General features: G+C 38.5%; 1 protein-coding gene across 13 annotated transcripts in view; it reads right to left on the reverse strand.

Moving 5' to 3' along the window:
• Positions 1–21736, reverse strand: part of SLMAP (sarcolemma associated protein) — a 91260-nt gene that overhangs the window by 51849 nt on the left and 17675 nt on the right. For 8 of the 13 annotated variants that reach the window (XM_082487962.1, XM_082487968.1, XM_082487969.1 and 5 more), the window contains exon 2: positions 4268–4415. In XM_082487962.1, the coding sequence (XP_082344088.1) occupies positions 4268–4415 (148 nt within the window). Of the gene's footprint in view, positions 1–4261; positions 4416–21736 lie in introns of all 13 variants that reach the window. The other 5 variants (XM_082487967.1, XM_082487971.1, XM_082487960.1 and 2 more) reach the window with 1 other exon arrangement.

Genomic DNA, 21736 nt, shown 5'->3' on the forward strand with positions numbered 1-21736 from the left:
CTCTACTTTCATGGTTATTAATATCAGCAAAACAGTTATTCTGGCTTTGAAAAAAAAAAAAAAAAAAAAAAAAAGGGGCAATGGGTGTTTTAGGACAACGGTAGTACTCCAGGGAAACGAGACAGGTCTTTGAGGAAGCTACCTCAATAGAATCTAAAAATACAGGAGAAATGATCCAACTGAACAGAGTTGTTCTTAACCTTAATTCAGTGCTAAAAGCTACTGCTTTGGAGAAGTATCCCCTTGGCTACAGCACCTTGTTTTTTCAAGATGACCTGGTAAAGGATTAAATTTACATGCCAAGGAAGAACAGACAGGATCTTACCCTCAGAACAGATTAATCCATGAGTTCTGGGGTCTTTTCTGGCTTTAGACTTAGGTCCCCAGAATTCACAAATCTGTTCTTGCAAAAACATTTAAAAAATCCTTTAGCACTATTAGGTGCAGCATGTAATACTCACACAGCTTTCATAATGAAGAACCTCTCCTTTAAGGCATAAAGAGGAAATTAGCAATTTCAAGAAGAAAGTATTAGAGTATCTGAAACTAAACACCAACAGGCAGCTTTACCTTTCGGTCATATCTCAAGTGGCTCTGCTGTGACATTATATCATTTTGAAGTTTTTCTATCAATATTCAGACTGGGAAAAAAAAAAAAAAATCTCCTAAAAGCAGCATGAGCTCTATTTGTGTAAAAAAAAAATGAGGAGGTAAAGGCAATTTAATAGAGAGTCTCAAATAGACAGTGAAAAGGTACCAGGCTTTTAATAGTTTCACAAAATAAAACTAAGAAAAAAAAACAAAACAAAACAACAACCCACCCCACATTCTGTCCTTTAGGTATCAGTTCATTATAATTGAAAGAATAATGATAAAGCCTAAGGGAAAGGTAAAGCAACATATAAACCAATATTATGGCGATGACTGGACAGGATAGCAGTAATTGTTTAAATTCAAGTCTATATTATCCTTTTTGGGGAATAAAAAAAAAAAAAAAAAAAACAAAAAACCACACCGCAATAAAAACCTCCGGTTGTCAAAAGGGACTGAGAAAAGTCTTCTCAGACTGAGGTATGTTCCCCTCCTGCCGTCCCCACCGCCCAGGCGACACGCCACGCACTCACCTGCCGGGCGCGGGGGTCGCGGAGCGCTGCCGGGGGCCGGACCGGGCCCGCCGCCATCCCGCCCCGCGGCGCGGCCGGACGGGGGCTGCGCCTGCACCCAGGCGGCGCCGCCAGGGGGCGCCCCGGGCCCGCCGCGCCCCGATACCGCCAAACCCCCCGCCAAGCCGGCTGCCGCCCGCCAAACCCCCCGCCAAGCCGGCTGCCGCCCGCCAAACCCCCCGCCACAAACTGGCTGCACCGTTCTGAAACACGCCGCGCGCTTCGCGCACGACTCCAAAACGCAGCCAGAGCTGCCCTGATGAGGGGTTTATGCTGCAAAGGAGCATAAAACGCGGGAATAAAGAAGTCATTTTTGTCTGTCTCGCAATTTTTGCTCCATCGCGAGACAATTTGCAAGTGAAACCCTCATTTTTATTTTCACTCGTTAAGGGCAGTAACAGCGGCCGGGGCAATAACTGACCACCTCTGCCCTTCCCCTGGGAGAGCTGCGTGCCCCGGACAGGCGGTGTGCGCGGGGGCTCCTCGGCTCCTTCAACCACCACCCGAGAGAGAAACAAAGAAGAGTCCAAACTCGACCAGAACAGAGCGCATGAGCCCCATCTGACCCAAACCATCTGGTATTATTTGACCCTCCTTGAAAGCCGGCTGCTCCTCTCCACGCGGGGAAGTCACCACCAGTTAACTCTTGGAATGCTCTGGCACTGACTGGGAAATTTAGGAAGTGCTAAAAGAATATAAACTGCGCTAACACAAAGAGAAGATGATTAATAGGTACGTACTGCATTAAGAAGAGGGAAATGAGTAGGGCCGTGTGTTTGTTAGGAATATATATATATATATATATATATGTATAGTGGACAAATAAGGAAGCGGGAGGGCTGGAAACATTCCTCCGGGGCCTGGGAACGACTTCAGCTCCGCAGCAGAAAGCGGAGGAATCAGTGCGCATATAAGCTTCCCTGAAAAAGCACATACTGAACGTGCCACTATTGTAATGAACCAAACCAAGATCACATTTGCAAGGAAATGACTTACTAAAACACAGCCTGTACAGTAAAATAAAAACAAATGTATTCTAGCAATATTTACACAGTTTGGAATTTACATAGGCAAGTAAACTCTGCCTGTCCTGTCATTACCTTGTAATTACACACAGCAAAATGCTGAAATGCCTTGTGCAAGTAAGGCGTTATGCAAATAGCAGAATGCAAAATGGTTTTAAAGGGAATCGTTAATTTAAAAACTACTTTCATGTCTGTTTCATTACTAGATTAGGTTAACAGTAACATCTAAGATTACTGAAATGAACCGGTGAAAAAAATGTGTTTATATGCATTCCAATTGCATTCATGGGTAAACACTTCAACTGCGACGCAGCTGTTTCATGCCCCAGCGTGATGATACCATCTTCATTCACTGCTTGGGGGAGCATGAAGAGGGAGGAAAGCAAACTTGCACGCTCTTCCTCGTTAGCTAGCTCAACCCATTCGTGAGCGACATAAGTACAGTTCCCATGTTCCAAGCCAGAGGAGAGGAAAAGGCAGGCTGCACAACCTGATAGCTCATTACACAAATGCCAGGTCTCCGGGATTGTGTTTTGTACAACTAGCATAAAACCACCGGGAAGAACTACTACTGGCAAGAATTTGCTTACGATGAACTATCCACAAAATTTCACATAAATTCCAAATAATTGCTGATAAACACAAGTGAACTCAAATTTTTGTTCCAACTACAGCTTAAAATAAAAATTGTTTCAGGCCTAAACACATATGAAGAAATTCAGCTTCTATTAGCAAGGACAGCAAATGAATAGTTCAAGGTTATCATAGAATGGTTTGGGTTGGAAGGGACCTTAAAGATCATCCAGTTCCACCCCCCCTGCCATGGCCAGGGACACCTCCCACTAGACCAGGTTTCTCAAAGCCCCATCCAACCTGGCCTTGGACACCTCCAGGGATGGGGCATCCACAACTTCTCTGGGCAACCTAGACCAGTGTTTTTCCACCTTCAGAGTAAAAAATTTCTTCCTGATCTCTAATTTAAATCTACCCTCTTCCAGTTTAAAACCATTAACCCTCAGTCCTATCACTACATGTCCTTGTAAAAAGTCCCTCTCCAGCTTTTGTGTAGGCCCCCTTCAGATACTGAAGGGCCGCAATAAGGTCTTCCTGGAGCCTTCCCTTCTCCAGGCTGAACAACCCCAACTCTCTCAGCCTGTCCTCATAGGAGAGGTGCTCCAGCTCTTTGATCATCTTTGTAGCCCTCCTCTGGACCTGCTCCAACAGCGCCATGTCCTCATGCTGAGGACTCCAAAGCTGGACACAGTACTCCAGATGGGTTCTCACCAGAGTGGAGCAGGGGGGCAGAAATACCTCCCTCGACCTGCTGCCCACACTTCTTTTGATGCAGCCCAGAACACGGTTGGCTTTCTGGGCTGTGAGCGCACATTGCCAGCTCACGTTGAGCTTGTCATCCATAAACACCCCCAAGTCCTTCTCCTCAGGGCTGCTCTCAATCCATTCTCTGCCCAGCTCGTATCTGTGCTTGGGGTTGCCCCAAGCCACATGCAGGACCTTGCACTTGGCCTTGTTGAACTTCACAAGGTTGGCAAGGGCCCACCTCTCAAGCCTGTCCAGGTCCTCATTTTTACTTAAAACTTCAGGGTTCATAGGCTTGACAGAAAGGTAGTTAAAAAATAAGACGAAAAAACCAACCAACCGCAGAACCCCCCCCACAGCGCTATGCACGCATGCCCATGCTGCACTTTTAAAATTGCTGTAAGTCAATTTAAGTGAGGCAATAGCTGAGCCTCCTTTGCTGGATCTGCATTTCCACTACACACACTGGCACCCTTACCGCCACAGAAGAAGGTGGGCCATGGAAGCAACCCAGTTAAAATCTAATTGGCAGGTGGAGGCATGGATAGAGTCAGTGTTTTCAGCAGATCAGTTTCTTGATCCAGTTTACTGCGCGGCCACAGGACTCGCTACCAGAACAAAGGAGGGAAGAGGTAACCAAAAAACCCCAACCTCTTTTCTTAAAACAGGAATACCATTTACTCTTCAAGATCAGACTGTAATAAGATGTTCTAAATAAATATATTTAAAAAAAAAAAAAAGAAAAATGATCCATACCCTTACCTTTCCGCGTGTTCTCTGTCACATCTACACCAAACTGAATGATGTCACCTGACATAATTTCACATGGTGGGCTTTCCTCAGATCCTCTACTCAGTCTCTGACTATTAATAAAGGTACCATTACTACTTTTAGTGTCTTGAAGATAGAACTGTGAAAACAAACAAAAAGAATACAAGTTAAGTATCTGGGAAAAATACCAAAACAAGGATGATGAAACATAAACTCCAGTAAAATTTTTGCTACAAAATACAGCTCGACCTCCCAATGAAGAAGAGGACTAATGTATCAAACTCAAAACACCCTCCTTAGGATGGAACACCTTCACATTATCAAGAAATATCTGTACTTGATTTTTAGTTATTTAACATATGATTGAATTCCAGCTATAGACTACACAAATAATTGCTACAAACTCTACTTAACATATTGCCTGCATGGAAAGGATTAGACATTGTTAACAACAACATTTTTAACCACACATAAGTAAGAATTTATATTTATGTTGGTCAAGACACAAAAATTCTAATGGCTCATACATTTAAGGTACCAGTATTTCGTGACAGGAACACGCAGTAGGGAAGAATAGCACTGAGTGCACAAGGAAAAGCTTTGGCAGAAAACAGAATTAAGGAATTGTAAGATGAGACCATAGTGAAACTAAGGGGGGGAAAAAACTAGGATGTTTTTACCTCTCAGGGATACTAGTTCACACCATTAAGTTAATCTCAAGATTGCTGCATCATCAAGTACCTTTGCAAATATCCATTTGTAGAGTTAATTAAATTTTAATAGCAACGTATTGAATCTGAAACTGCTTATGACACAAAACTTCTAGTTAAAACTGCTGCATCTGAGAAGAGGTTACAAGTGAGTCACCTGGCAGAAGACCAGAGTCACTGGCTGAGACCTGATCAGCAGACAGCTTGAAAGAGGGGACTGGCATCTTACTAACCAGCCAGGTGTAACTACTGAAATGAGTCACTTTGCAGTAGTTCAAAATGACAATAGTTATTACAGGAACCTGATGGGATGGCAGAAATCCCTGCCTTCCTGCACTCATAATGAATCTCACCAAGTCCCAAAGCAAGCATAAAGCTGGGGGAGAGATGTTGCCTTCAGAGAAATTAATGTACTCCCATGTTTTTCCTATAAAAGCAATTGATATTTTTCAGGATTCCATGCAAACTTTTCCATGCTTTTATTTGCCCCTATTATCACATTCCTCAAAAAGTGATATATAACTCAAAATAATAGTGTCGAGGGAAAAGGTAGGTTTAAACTGGAGAGACCAGCACCAGGGCTCTTCAAATCTCATACTGGAAAACAACATCAAGCGTGTGTATCTTACATGCTCATCCTGAGTAGCACAAAGCAGCACCCCTAATCTGAGGGCTTAAGTGCCACTGGGTCCGGAAGATGGTACTCGATACAGTAATTAAGGGGAATGCCAGCACAGGAGAGCTCAGCTAGGTGTATGTAATGACAGAATGAAATGCAGCACATGAAAGATTTTTTTTTTCCAACAGATCTTATATTTGAAGAAAGATCTTTGATCTTAAATTGAAGAGAAAGAAAATAATAATCAAAGAGTCAGATGTTCATAAAGATGAAGGGCAAACACAAATTATGGATAGATCAAGAAACTACGGCTGCATTCACTGCATTAACAATCAGACCCACCCTACTCTAAATAATACTCTATATATTATGAAATACTGTACATTGCTACATAATAATATAATAGTATATAATACAGCTTTTATAACAGTTATAAGTTTAAAAGCCAATCAAATTAATTAGCTTGCTAATTTACTAATCTGAAAGTACTGAACCCTCTCATGGTTCAGTGCAGAGATAATTATCTTTTTACTTCCTGTTTGTTTTCAATTAGTGTTCTGCTCCATCTGAAAATCCTGCTGTTATGAAAAAGTGAGTCACAAGCATGGAGAAACAAACACGCTTGTGTTTCTTTGTTTTTCCCCACCCTTTTCTTTCCTGTGCATATCATCTGCCTTTTATCCCCCCAATTTCTTGATTAATCACTGCCCCTTGGGAACACACCTCCTCAGAATCTGCAGACGGTGCACAGATGAGAGAGCACAGGGAAATACAAGAGAGTGACCACAAGAAAGGAAATGCAACAGAGCATCAGCAACACAAAACTTACAAAATACCACTAGACTCTCAAAATTCAAACTGTAAAAAAAAAAATAAAAATCTGTAAACAATCTGTAAACAATTGGCCATAGAAAACACACATTAAATTTAATATTATTAAATTGATATCCATTTAACTGTATGCTACTGAATTTCATTATGTAAATTTTAAAGAAGTGATGCTCTTGAAGCCTTCACAAACAGGATTAAAATACTCTCCCTGCATCTAGTAAAGAAATAAGTAAAACCAGCAACATGTTAATAAGCTGCGTCTAAGTAGAAATGCATTGACTTCAAGACTTAACAAAAAGGATTCAGTCAGTTTTTATGTAGCAATTGGTCAGCAACCCAGAGCACTGGTCCCTTTCACGTAGCAAATTCAAATGTTATTTCCATAATAGTTTTCACTAGTTCAAATTATCTTAAAGGTCTATCTCTTCATCGCTTTTGTGTCGTTACTAAAATTTATCTTTAGAAAATACAATCAAGCGCAAGCCCTGAAGTAAACACGTGTATATGATAACTAGCATTTATAGTAGTATACTGGTATGTAATATACTAGTAATTATGTAGTATCCTTGCTGGGTCCTCCAATTCCCAAAACTACGCCTTTTACACAGCAGCTATGCAATACAGTACTGTCCTTCTCTGAAAGCAGCACCATTTGTTTTTCCCGCTTTCCTGCGCAAACCAACAGCCCTCCGCGGCAGTGCCAGCTTAGACAGTAACTATAAATCTTTCCCTTCCCCAATGCTCACGGCCAAGTTGCACCACCACGTTTTCAGTTGTACTGGCTCAAGCATTTGTTTAATCACAGCAAACCAGTTTTGAGCGCTGATGCAAGTTATGTGAGGAGGTGCTTAGGCTGGTACCGCCAGAAAAAAGGGCAGCATATACTGACCTAATTACACTTGCTTTTATAATTCACACTTCCCTTCAGCTCAACCTAAAGCCCCAGCCCTTTAGTGCCTCATATTAACAACTGGTCCAATTTAGCAAGGAGAGGATAGCTCAGGAACGTTCAAAACACCTCAGCTTTTGAGAACTGTTAAAGAATTATCACATCCCTCATTCAGATCACTACTATATATACACGTACGGTTTCAGTGGTAGTTTTCCCTCTTTCTTAAAATACAAGGTAACATACAAATATTTAAGAAACTTAGTCGACAGTATCATAACACTTTCTCAGATAGAAAAAGAAATCCCAGCCCAGATTTCCTCCTTAGGAATTTATATTATCATGACAGTTTGCATTCTCTCTCACTTATATCCCATTAACAAATTCTGTTAATTGCAGACATCCTACCATACTGCTTCCACAAAATATATGGAGACTTTAGAATAAAGTCAAACTTGCAGTTTGTCAGTACACTCAATCTTCTCCAGTACAGTCCATCTTCTTTAGAAACTGCATTAAGGAAGTTTCCAAAAAATTACAGATTTTTTGTTTCCGTGTTTTACAAGGAATTATGTATTAACTTTACAAGTGTAGTATTTATCAAATTTCGAGTCAATATTTAGTTATGCAAACTGAACAAAAGAACCTCCCCTTCTTTGACCTGTGGTGTACAAAAACCTCATTCCATTTAAGTTCCATTGCTTTCTAGGTCAACGACTCAGAAGAGTACCACCACTTGCTTAATCAGAGTCTACATTTTGTTTTCATGCAGTTAGATAGCACTATAATTTTTACCCCTGTAACAAATTGCTAATATCTGCTGACTAATCCAATATAAAAATTTTTCCACAGATACCAAATTATATAATACATTAAACTTACACAAATACAATATATGAATCCTAGCTGATATTAGGAAGTTACAAAATTGCGATGCTCCAAAAGGACAGATTTTAACTTTATCTATGAAAAGTAGGTAGACTGTTTTCTTCAAAAAATAAAAATAAATAACAAGAACAATAAAACCCATTCTGCTTAATGATTACTACTCTAACATCTTCCAAGAGGTTGGCTGAAGAGAACGCCTTCCTTAGCCTGACAAGTGAGAAAGTCATGAAGTGTTTTGTTTCCTAAGCCATATGCAGTTCTGGTATAGGATGAGATGCTTCTGAAGGATCTCAGAAAAGATAAAGGATGGGCTCTAAGATGCACAGAACATCTTGAAAAGAAAGCAGCACACTTTTTCAGTGGTTTAATTACAGTACAACACAAGGGTAGAATGAACAACTGACAAGCTTTTGTTTTAATATCTTACTACAAGACTTGCTTTTAGCACTGCTTTTTTTATCTTCATCTTGATGATATACAGCATCTCTCAGTACACAGCATTATTTCACTGAGACTCAAACTAGAAATTTAACATGAACTTCCAGAATTAGCCTAAAATGTAAACAAATACATCATCAAAACCAAACTTTCAATGAACTTGCTAGCTTAACATTTTAGCTTTCTCAGAACAAAATTAAAATCTCAAAATAACAGCAGTGCATAATAATCACACGCTCAAAAGCCAAAGATATTAGAGATCTTTCTGTTGTATAACTATTCATTACAAGGTAAAGATGGAAAATAAGTGCTCCACACACAAGACAACAGGAAAAAAAAAAAAAAACCAAACCAACCTTTAAAGAGTAAGTCCTCTATTAATGAGTTCTTGACTGTTTAAATAGCACTTTTTCAAAAACTCTTATGGCCTAGCTACTCCAACTACAATACAATGAACAAAAGAACCTCAAGTCTCTTCCAGGGTAGAACTGTACCAGTACTGAAATAAGGCACTAAATCAAGAATGGCGATCAAGGCAGACTCACATAATGTTTGCTATCACTATGTATAGCCATCCTTTTCCGTTTTAAGAACACATCACTGCTACTCCATCTAACCCAGCTTGAAACTGCATTTCAGGACAACTATGCTGAGAATTACAGTGCGGAGATTTACTGAAGAACTGTGACAGTTCCTCTGCAGAGATGTGAGATTCACTCCATGAAGAGGAACAAATCCTACATCTAAAAACACAGACAAAGACCAACACATATAAACATATTTCAGTCTTATTCCATAGCTGAATTAATAATTAAGTAAATAATAAGCACTAAAATGTAGGCCATTGCCTCTTTTACAGAAAGTCAATCATTAATATATTTTATTCATCCAATATATTTTCACTGCCTGGACAGCTAATGTAGAAAGAGAAACCCAATTTCAGGACCTCCCAACTTTACCATTTTTTTCCTCATCTATTATTTTCTGCGTGAAAGAAGTATACATGACTCCCATGTGCTTCAGAGCCCTGTTATTTAGGCTTTGAGGCATTAGTTTAAACCTGAAAGATTTAAATTAGTCAAATTCTGAACTACAGACACTAAGGAGATGACAACATCATTTTTGCCACATTTACTACCACTAAGGGGCAGCAAGGCTGTCCGTTAGAGCAGTTAAGCTATAAAATGCTGCAGTTAAGATGACAGATTCTTCCCCTAATCATGCTACAAACTAAATGATCAGTCATTAAACAATTAATGATGGCATTACAAATGCACCCCCTGAGTACCAAAGCTAATACTCAAATGCAGCAAGTAAATGGCGACCTAAAAACTGGAATATTTGCCCTAGAGTAATACTTCAGTCCAAAATTGGCCTGAGCAGTACAGCTGCATTTACTTGTTTCACACCGAGTACTCTTCTAGTAGTAGTACATTGGCTTTGCACAATCTCAATTGTGCACAAAGATTTTAAAACAATACATAATGGGGTCAAACCAATATGGCTAATATTTAATCAGACTGCAGCCAGAAAGCTTTTCCTCCCATACAATTAAAAGATCTTTTATCTTGCTTGAAGCGTTACCACCAAGTATTTTCTCATTTGGGGAGCACTTCTGCTAGCAGAGTATGCTGTGCAAACCACACTGAATTCCAGGTCGCCCTTTCGGCTCTAAGATAGAGAAGTTCAAATGCTAAATTATCTCCAGATCCAACTGAATGAGTTCCTCATTCTGGTCTGCTTAGACACATCCTAAATTCCTTTCCTCTCACTTGCCTAACTCCACCCACCTATCAAGGAAGTAGCAGTATTTGTCTCCATCAGCAAGCGTAATTCGCAGGGTGGGGTACATCAAGCAAAATTGCTTTTCTATTTAGTCTTATATTTCTTAAACACATGGATCGAATAGCTCTTCGCTTGCTAAACACACCAGTTCCTTCAACTTAGAAGCAAAACTAGTGCATTAACTAGTTCTTCGCAAATCTCCTTTTTAAAATGACTCCAGCTACCTGATGCTGTGAAACTGGAAGGGAGCAGCCGCAAAGGGATTTTCCAGCCAGACTGAACAAAGTGAAGGAGTGGCAGACAGCTACTCAGGGACCCTAAGTATTGAAGGTCCCCAGAGAAAAGTACAACTTGCTAGTAGTTTTCAGTAACTTCTCTGGAAAATAAACTTAACCACTCTTTCTACGCTAAATAAGAAAAAAGGAAAAAGCGAACCTTTGTTGACATAGCACTGGACAAAAACTATTCACCCTAAGCTTTCAACTGCAAATGCAAGCCTAATCTAAAATCCAGCTACTCTGATGAAAAAGGTTAAAATCCTCAGCTAGTCCCAGGAACTCAGTGCTATCCTTCCAAACCCACCGGCAGCTCCAAGGGGCAGGAGCGAGAGGACAGCAGTGAATAGGTTCTTCTGCTGACCAAATTGTTCGTGTCTGTTTACACCTTGAAGTTTTGTTGACTGTACTGCCAGGACAACCCTGCTGGTTGCTCATACCTGTTGTCAAGCAAAATAAACTGCAGCAGTAAGAGCAGTTTTGTGCCAGCATAACTGGGTCTGAGTATAAACAGAGTTCAGCCTTTTCTGGACGTATCTGAAGCGCAGTAAAGTATTAATCCCTCTGCTGTTTGCCATGTCCTGATAGTTCAAGTGCTTTGAAGTTCACTACAGGCCCTGTCATTGAGCTTAACTTTTGTCTGAGCTAGCAAAGCAGACTTTGCCTGAAAAGGACACGGGCTGTGATGGGGAAAGGAAGACGGGTTGGATTTGTGGGGAGGAGGAGGAGGAGGAACCACCTTATGTAGAGGGGAAACGATGAACATTGAGAGGCTCTAAAAGCTTGAACTGTGCATAAAACATACATTTACCTACAACCTTGAGTTGCTCCAGTGAATCCCTCGGTAGCAGAATGTCACCTTCCTCAACAAAACAGAGCAAACATTTCCAGGTGTGCTGTACCTGCAAACACTTCAGCACAGACCTTTCTTTTGATGTACTACATTGCAACGCTTATCTTTACTGGTGAGTTCTACAGATACACTGACACCATCAGAATTTCAAATGATGGCATATTAAAAGCATTCACAAAAAGGAAAAACATGACAGCACATTTGCAGAGTTAATACAAACTCCAACCTGTTGTGCCCATTAGGCAAGAACATTTACTTTCTAAATCACCATTCAAACCCCATGTTTGCTAGTAGTTGTAACTGAACTTACTGGTCTGAAGGTGAAAAGCTCAGGATTCAAGGTTACTATTAGTCAATACCTCTATACTGTTCTTCACTACTTGCGGTTATCCACATAACCTACTTCACATCAGGAAAATTCAGAAACAGGATGTCCGACATTTACTTTAAAAGGATTTTATTATTTGTATTAGGAAGTGGTCATTAACAACAGAAAGGCTACTAAAAACATTAAGCCATACTTTTTAATTATTTAGTTTTAGAACTAGCTATGTGGAGCTTAAAAACATTCTATTTAAATGGTTTGGGCTATTTATTATCAAACAAAATTCTCGAGAAGTATTGTTACATTTTTCAAAGTAATTCATATTATACAGATCGGCAGAAGATGGCTAAAAATTTAAGTTTAGGACCTCAAACAATATCACAATCCAAGTTCTCTAGTTTAAAATAAAGGCAAAAACCCACGTTCACAATTTAAAGCTCATGGATACGTAAAAAAAAACACGGATGAAGGTCTCTGCTGCTTGTCTCCAAAAGTTTGCTGTAATTATGCATTGCTGCCCTCAACTTCAAGCCATAGTCCCATACCATTCAACACAGGTCTTCAACTCACACGTGGTAATGGACAAAAGAAATGAGGCAGCTGGACCCACCACCATCCTAGTTATCTGCTCCTTACCCATCACAGAAAGCAGGAAGGTTGGCTCGATGACAGGGACAGCTGAACAACTCAGCAAGGATTCAGAATTCCTACCTTTCCAGCTTGCATAATTTGGTTGGTATAAAACAATGACCTGGGCTAAAAATTAGCATACGTTAGAAGCTGATTCCTAAGCCATACACTCAAACTTCCTGCAGCAGCAGCATTCAAGAAGAGAACGGCAGGGAGCAGGCTGTATTTACAATGTCAACTGCCTGATTTCTATCAATTGCTATGTCAGAATCTTAAGACCTTAAAGTACATTTCACAACCAGAAACTGGAGTTGTCTGTATTAGGAGATAGCTGCCTGAAGTTGGAGTAAATTAAAAAAAGCCATGATGACCTGCATGATCTTTGCTTTCATAAAATATAAGTAAACAAACTGCATTACAATTCCTGGAATCCCCAACATCCCAATGATCAGTACAGACCTGTACAAACAGCACTAACTCACTTTAAGATTTCTATTATTTACTTTTGCTCTAAAAGGAACTATCAACACTCCAAACACCTAGAAGAGCAAAACTTCTGGAAAAAATACAGTAGCATTATGGTGATGATAATTTATATGGAAAAAAAATTCTTTCATATGAGATGATCATCATAGGATACCAACATTAAAGTAACAGCTTTTACCGAAAATAGTGCTTTTAATCTATGATTATGCACTCATCCAAAACTCTGCACAAGATTTTTTTTTTTTTTTAAGAGACAGAACTTGGGCACAAAACAAAACAAAAACCCAACAACAACAACAAAAAAAACAAACCCTACCCCACAACCAAAAAAACCACCCCGAAATAAAACCTGGAATGAACCAACGTGATTAGAAAGGATGGTTCCCCTTGCTAACCTATTTGCCCTCACCCTCCTCGAGGAGAACTTGTGGCATTCAAGTAACCTCACAAACTGTTTTCTAGAAAAAACAACTTGTAACCCAACTTGACAGTTGTGTAGTTAAATCCTCCCAATGATCACATTCTGTAATTGCAAAATGCAGTAAAATGCCCAGTCACAGAAGAACAAGTCCTGACCACCCTCTATTACACGGTAACACCTCATTCCTCAAAATTCTGTAATAAGTACATTCACTTAGAAGATTCAGGCTGAAGGATGTGACCTGAAGCAATCCTAGGCATGGTACATGATATTAATTTCTCTTACTGAATAAAGTTTTCTGTGGTAAACAGGAGGTGTGGAATAAAGTGGTTCAAAAAAGTAAAAATTACTCATGGGTGCTGATCTACCCATAGATTAATAATCCAGACATGCATTCACTGTCAAGAGGAGCAGGATGACAAGATAGCCCCCAAAAACCTCAAGATAAAATGTTTTACCACAAAATGTGACACCACCATACAAAAATAGATCTCTCTCCACATCAATGTCACTAGTTTTGATGCAAAACGCTATTTTTAAAAAGAAGAGATCTAGAAGAGTCCCAATTTACAAGTAATTTGGTTTATATATAGCTGACTGACTTGCTACAGTGAGACATCTGTCACCATAGTTACTAATTACTACTCTTTAGAATACCTCTTTTACTTAACTTTTGTCCTCACACTTCACAAGAATTCCTGAAAAATCAGCCTTCCGCTACAATTTCTGGATGGTTTCAGATTAGAAAAATTTTATATTTATTCTCTTCACAGTAGAATCAAAGTCTGTCCCTTCACATATGGCACGCTTTAAAAATTCCTTTTTTAAGTAAATTACAAAATAGATTAGAGGACATTAACAGCCTCAGAAATAGAGATGCAACTCCATTCTGAATATAGACAAAGCAGAAAAGTTTCCTACAAAAAAATTACTCAACTAGTTACTAATTATGTACCATTTTCTTGATGAAAACAAAAAAAAAATCATTTGAATTTTCAGCATACAAAAATTCTCAAGTAGAGTTTTCATTCTATGTGAAATTGTCATCCTGAAGATGTTGAGATATTTTTAAGGCATATTGCTTCTTTAAGTGCTAAGCTAAAATATTTTAACAATAAAGTGCAATCAAGGGAAAGATTCCTGAGAAATGATTACTCACACGTGGTCCCAAGATGCTCAAACTGACTCATCAGAATGCAAAAGCAATACAATGAAGAGACTTACTTTGTATTACTGCTGTCACAGATGACTACCTTACACAACATACACAGACTTTGAAAAATATTTCCTGCTCCATATTAAAAACCTGTGTAATGGACTCACAAAACCAGTAAAAACTAGATAAAAACACAAGTTACCAGAAGTATAGAGTACTTGTTGCAAATTAGTTGTTTGTTCTATTTCATTAAGGAAGCCCAGTCTCTTGTTCCACAAGACATTTATACAGTGTTGTATCATGTGTCACTGTGGTATCAGTGATTGCTTTGTATAATTTACATCAACTTCTATCACTACATCAAACATTTACCCTGGGGACAACACAGGGACAAGGTGACTTTCTGAGGTTTCTCTTAATGTTACGATATTCTCTATATTAATCAATTACGGAAACATACTGCAACTTAATATGGCTTTAAAATACAGAAAAAAAATGCCTTAATAGGCCATTACCCAGAAATCCATGCTTCTTCAGGATAATCACTTAAGACAATACAGTTTAAAATATTGCTGAACTCATCAATTCTGATGCCCTTACATGAACACCTTCCTCCAAAACTAGACTGAAAGCTAAAGAATATTGTTTACTGTAATAAATTTAATGAACGTTTAGCAACAAGACATACTCCAAACTTGGCAATAACGAAAGTAAACATTACCTTGAAGCGTACAAAGTCCCAAAGACTGCGTTTGTAGGATGCATGTATCCAGATAAAAATAAAGAATTATGAGCTCTGCAAAGAGCATGTTCCCATGTATAACTCTACTTTCTTTTCAAATGTATTTTCCTAAAGGTTTGCAATTTATCATTGTAATTTACTCTTACCTTCAAGTGGCAAAAGCAGCTGTACTTGTATTCTGCACTAGGGGAAAACGCTAAAACTACTCAGAGAATTTGACAGAGAGAGTTGGTTCTTTGACCAACTTGATAAAGTGCAAGATCCAAATAAACTGTGGTATTGTCTCCGACTACAGCAATGAAAAGTATGGCATAAAAAGGGAGATTTGTCATGTTTGGACATAGCTTTACCCTAATTTAAGACCAGAGGTAAACGACAAATCTTTCCTGGTCTTTAAATTTTAAGAGATTGACCTTATTAAAACCTTGCATAATTAAAAACTAAACCTAAAGACCTACAACACCTACTAAAATAAACATTAAATTGTTTTAGTGGAAAAACATTGCAGAATAGTCAGAATTGACAGAAAAAGCAGAAGACAAATGAAAACCAAATGTTTAAAAATAAAGGAAATCTTGAAATATTATTGAGGATCTGGCACAGTAAATACTTAGAACGAAAAAACCAACATTAATATTATCCATTGTTTCTGCTTCCCCAAAAATTGAGGAATTGAATTAATGAGATAACTAAGCGATAACCAAAAAAATTAACTGAAATTGAAATTTTCCTTAAGAAATTTGCATTATTAAACTTCTATGAGCAAGCAATTACATTTTTGATTTGCAAGCAAATTGGAAAACAAACACAACAAAAGGCAAGATTACCAGACACCCCACCAGATGAAGAGCCAAAAGAGAAGATCTAGTTATATGAAAGCAAAAAGTGTAAGGCAGCTCGTCAGTTTATGAGGAAACTCCGGCTCTCAACCATAATCCCAGACATTTCAAGGCAGGGGCAGTACTGCAAAAGCTGCTTAACGATCTTGCTGCACACTGCTCAGTTTCTCCAATTAGTTAATCATTACATCAAAGCTCCTCTACTCCTTGCAAAGAAGGATCTCTTCTCACGTGTTCACTTTTCAACTGTATAGAGAATAAAGGGAGAAATTGTTGAAACTATTTCAACCTTTCCTCATTTCCACTCCTTCCACACACGGAACTGTGCTCACCTCCTATCATTAATTCCGTATTATTGCTGTCTTATGACAAAGAAAACTCCCCATGATCACACATTCAGATAAAGAAAAAAAAAAAAAACACATCAGATTTCACAAACGCCTCCAAATAGTTGTTAGGTATCATCACAGTAACACTACCTAAAAACTCTAAAAATACCCTGAAAAAAATTAAGTAGTTGTCTCCCTTCCTTCAGCAGGGGACATATTCCATCTGAAAGGACTTTTATAATGTGACTACAGAATATTTTTATTTTTTGTTTAAAAAAACATCTGCAGCAGGCCTGGTAAATTCATCTCTCCTTTGCACACAGCAAAGATTTTTTGCTTTCTGACATCATCTGCCCCTGGACCATTTATTAAGAGTTGACAGGTGTCAAAGAAAATAACGTTCAGCGCATTTCTAAACTACAGTTAAAATGACCGTACTGAGGTTAAGCTTAATGCTACCGTGATATAAATTCAATGCAGCCAATAAAGATGCAGAAGTACAAGTCCTAATTCAAAAGAACTGCCTAAGTAGAAATCACGCTGTACTACTTTGAGTCATGTCAAACTAGATATTTTTGTAACAGGTCCAAACCACAAACACTACCAGAATACAGTGTAGTGAGAGTTCACTGCAAACTTCCTCATACTGAAAACAAGCGGTCACCAGAGCAATATGCTCCTCCGTGTTTTTCTGAAGACTTCTTTGCATCAAGTGAGGACCAAAACTTTTTTTTTTTTAAATACTAAATTTAATTTATTTTCATTCTGTGTTTTGAACTTCAGCGTTCCATACAGAGAGCAAGTGCAATTAACTGGAAACTGAACACCATCGGAGAAGGGTGCGGCTCCATCTAAAGTCAGAAAATTCATTTTCCAGCACAGAGAAATTTGACAATTGGGAGTTTAATATTTGTTCTCAAGGCACTGCCAAGCCATACCTCCAACAAAGCGAGAGCAAAAATAGTCTGGGAGGAGGCTGTACTTACTTGCAACTCATTCTTGGGTCAAGACTTTCAAAGCCAGCAGTAATTGAATGCTGGGATTCATGAAGAAAGGCAGATTATTCTGGTCTTCCCTTAAGATGAACAATTTTACAATAAAAAAAATATAATTTTTTTTAAGCTTAAGGAAAGAAATACCTACAGCATGCATCCACATGCTGAGATGGGTCTGCCAGCATTGAGAGAGATATAGCTGGTCATTGATAGGCGATCTTCGAGAATACAGTCAGCCATTTATTCAGCTGTGTCCTACCAGCTTCAGAAAAAGGTGCTGCAGCCTTCTCGCTGATTCGGAACATCAGAAAAACCCCAGCAGACATAGAGGAACAGGCAGAGCTCAGATAAGATGTTCAAGGATATAGTAATTACAATTTCAAACAGAGTGACTCATGGTTCATACCGGTCTTAGTCGAGGGAGAAAAAAAAAAAAAAAAAAAAAAAAAAAAAATCACATACACGGTACCTTGGGTTTACAGGTTTGCTAACGTGGCAAAACTTGCCAAGGTAATTATTCCAGTACAGCTTTCCATATAGACAAAAGTATTTTGATGTTTTTCTTCTAGCTATTTTCCATCATATCCACACAGTCATCAGGGACACTACACTGATAACACTGCGCCCATGAATTTTATTCTTCAGACAAGCTAGAAAAACAAACCTGAATGCCTTTTAAAATACCTTTGTCAATAAAAAAGTACTTAGAACACTTAAGTGCCCATGACAAATCTGCCAGTGGGCATGAGGAGCAGGAGGAGCAGGAGCAAGGGAATTGCAAAGCACTGCTGGCAATCTCACACCGTTCAGCTGTAAAGCCTGACAGAGTAGTCATCCACACCTCAGAAACGCATTACCAAGTCTTGCAATTTTTTGGACTAAACACGCCATATTTCCCTCTAAAAACATTTTCCAAAGTACAAAAAGAACCTCTTTCTAGCACCAGTCATTCTAGACTGTCAGTGTAAGAAGAAATATCCTCCATCATCAATCCTACAAAGGGAAATTGATTTTTTAGTTCTTTAAACAGCTACCAAGTCATTTTCCAAATGGCAGATCCTTGCAGGTATGAAAACCAGAGACAGCTCCAGCCATTTATATGTAGATTTCAGGTCACACCGTCCAATTGATAAAACACAATATAACATTTTTCTTACCGAGATGATATGCATTTTTAATGGCTAGAAACATACACTGACATTTTTCACAGTTCACCTCCTAAAAGCAGTGATATTAAGTTGCCAATACTATGTACATTGAATCACTTAGGTTACTCTGTGTATTTCAGTATCATCATCAGAAAAGTGGTTTCCATTTCTCAAACCCCTTTTCTTTTTTAAACAAATCAGTTAGGATAAGCTTGATAGTCGAAATAATTTGTAATAAAAAAATAAAAAAAAAAAAAAAAGAGGGGGGGTGAGAGGGAGAAATGACATAAGTACAGATTGTTTCAATCCTGAAAAGCATATGCAAAAAATTAGAGAAAGATCCCTGGTCCCTCTGACTACCAAGCTCTTCCATGCAGCTACCAATTCAGTGAACTTGTCCCACTCAATGTAGAAAGCTGGTGTATTGTTTGCCCGTGAACGAACAAGGGTCATCAAGTGATTTTTCTCATTTAACTCAGTTCTGATGCTTTGAACTAGACAAAAAAGGGCCAGTTGTAGAGAAAATATGAAGACCAAAAAAAATCATTCTGCCTACCACGAATCAGAAAAGAGCAAGTTAATGCAGGTGGCCTGTAGGACTTGAATAGTTTTCTTTAAACATCCACTCACCTGAAAGTCAAATCCAAAGCTTCATCAAAAGGTTACAAGTGCCACTACACTCTTGCCATGTGGTAGCCCAAAGGCCCTTCCCCAAACATTGCAACCAGCAAACCAATACGGCACTAATGATAATCTCATAAGATTAGAAAAAAATTAAATTGTATAATAAATGCATCAAGATTTTTTTTTTCTCTCCGTCACAATAATTACAGGTGGTATCCCCTGCTCTCAAATTATATCACAGCATATTACGTTTTCTCTGTACAATCCTGGTGTTACTCAATTCTCACAGAAGTAGCACGCTGTTCCACAGACCAGCGAACACATTGCTACTGTAAAACACACAGCACACCTAATCATTTGCAAGCAAGAATCATTGTTTCCCTTCCCTGAGCATGAAAATGCCTTTTCTTTTTACTATTTAAACCTGAGTTGCAACCACTAGAGGGCAACATAATTATACACACTTCCACCCAGATTTAGTAAAGCAAATCAATTCAATAAAAAAGTACATATCAGAAACTAAAGTTGAAGACTGTTTATATTATGAAGGTGGGGTTTTTTTGAGTACCGAAATTGCCAATTATAGCATGTATACGGTGGGTTGTCTAAACTATTAATCCTATCTTTACAGCCTGTAGCTTCAAACACAAGCTACTTTTAAGCTACAACATCCACATTAACAATTCTCCAGTTTCTCAGATTTTAAAATTAGGTTTCTCAACTTCAATGTTCCTGCCACTGAAATTATGCAAGTTACTGACATTCTTCCCGGAATAAGCAAGCATGTGTAAAAATCAGAATGCTGTCAAAGCCTTTTCACATTAAATATAGAAATTGAACTTCCTAATCAATGGTAGCTAGAAATTGGCCATATGCTGCAAAAGAACTGAAATTAACATGCAATTTTTTTCCATGTCTAATCAGCAGTTCAAAAATATTGCTGCTCTGAGAACAGTTAGGCTTTTCTTTAAAAAGGTAGCACTTTCTTGAAAAGTGTTCTTGACGTTTAACATATTAAGTTCCGTTAAAATTCATTATCTAGGCTCTTAGAAAAACAAAAGAGAAAGTCCAGAAACTAAAGCAAACCAGGAGAATGAGTCATTTACTAAAAGAACAAGAACAAAAACAACTGGCAGAGGGATATGCACCGGTAACTCAAAGCAAAAATGTTAAAAGAAGTATTTCAAAATCTACGGTCTCAACAGAACATGGAAGAAAGCTAAGCAAGTTTGGTTTCTCCGGTCATTAAAAATGATAATGACATTTAATAAGAGTGGCATTGCACAGGTACTGTGCATCAAATCAGTCCCACCTACACTGACCCATCTACTCTGTGAAAAAACAAAATCTGTACTGTGTATCACCAAAACAGATGAACCCTCAAATTAAGTTCACATAAAATTCAAACTGCACTCCCAGTACAAACACTGCCTTCCCACAAAAAAGATGTTTGCTGTTAAGTAATAAGCTTTGACATACCAAAAGGTTTGTCATCCAAGCTTGAATTTAATATGGCTGTAGACAAGACTATACTTTGATTAAAGAAAAATCAGCGAGACTTTTACGCTACCTATAATTAGTCTAGTATTAGTATGAAGTTTTAATAAACTTTAATTAGGATTAGATGCTATCCATAGCTTGTTTCAAAGGAAAATAGGTTGGGCCACTGGGAAATGGCAGCATTAAGAGCAACATGGTTAAATACAAATTCAGGAGAAACGTGTGTGTCCCCATTGCTTTTCTTCTAAACTTTTTTTGGAAAATAGTTTTCTTCTGCAGCCAAGTAGTACAGTGAGGTCCTATGTAAATACCAGGCATATCAAACCCTATAGATGATGCAGGTTGACAAAACGTTTCATTGGATTATTACAGCTTTGCATTATTTCAACCCTGCCATAAAAAAAAAAAAAAAAAACAACCCCCAAAAAAACAAAACCACAAACCAACAACCACCACCAACCAAATTTGTGACACTTTTGCTAGAACAATTCTAATGAAGTGTTTATCACTCAAAACCAGGAAAAATGCTCTAAAGTCTGCCCAGACAGTCTTAAAGCAATTAAGATATTGTTACAGTAAAAACAGAATAAGAAATGTATATATAGACCAATAACAGCTCTCCTGATTGCTTATACACAGATCCATGTGAATATCCAGTGAAGCTACGTAATCTAGAAGATGTGGGTAACAAGTAAAGGGTAAGACCCTCTTACATGAAAGCATCATTTCACACTGCTCCTGTAGGTAGCTAGGAATTAGTCTGTCTATCACCGACTTCAAAAGAAGGAAGCAAGTCCTTCTCCCACTTGATCTTAAAATTACCTCCTTCCTCTGTTGCTACCTGACAGTAGCTCCTAGGGGTTGAAGCAGCAGCTGTATTTTAGATATTCTTAAATGAGAGACTCCGCAGCAGTTCCTGGGAAGTAACGCACACACAACCCCAGTCTTGACATACCTCTTGGCTTTACTGGGTAGCA

This window comes from Vanellus vanellus, assembly GCF_965231255.1.
Source record: "Vanellus vanellus genome assembly, chromosome: 9".
NCBI classification, from domain to species: Eukaryota; Metazoa; Chordata; class Aves; order Charadriiformes; family Charadriidae; genus Vanellus; species Vanellus vanellus.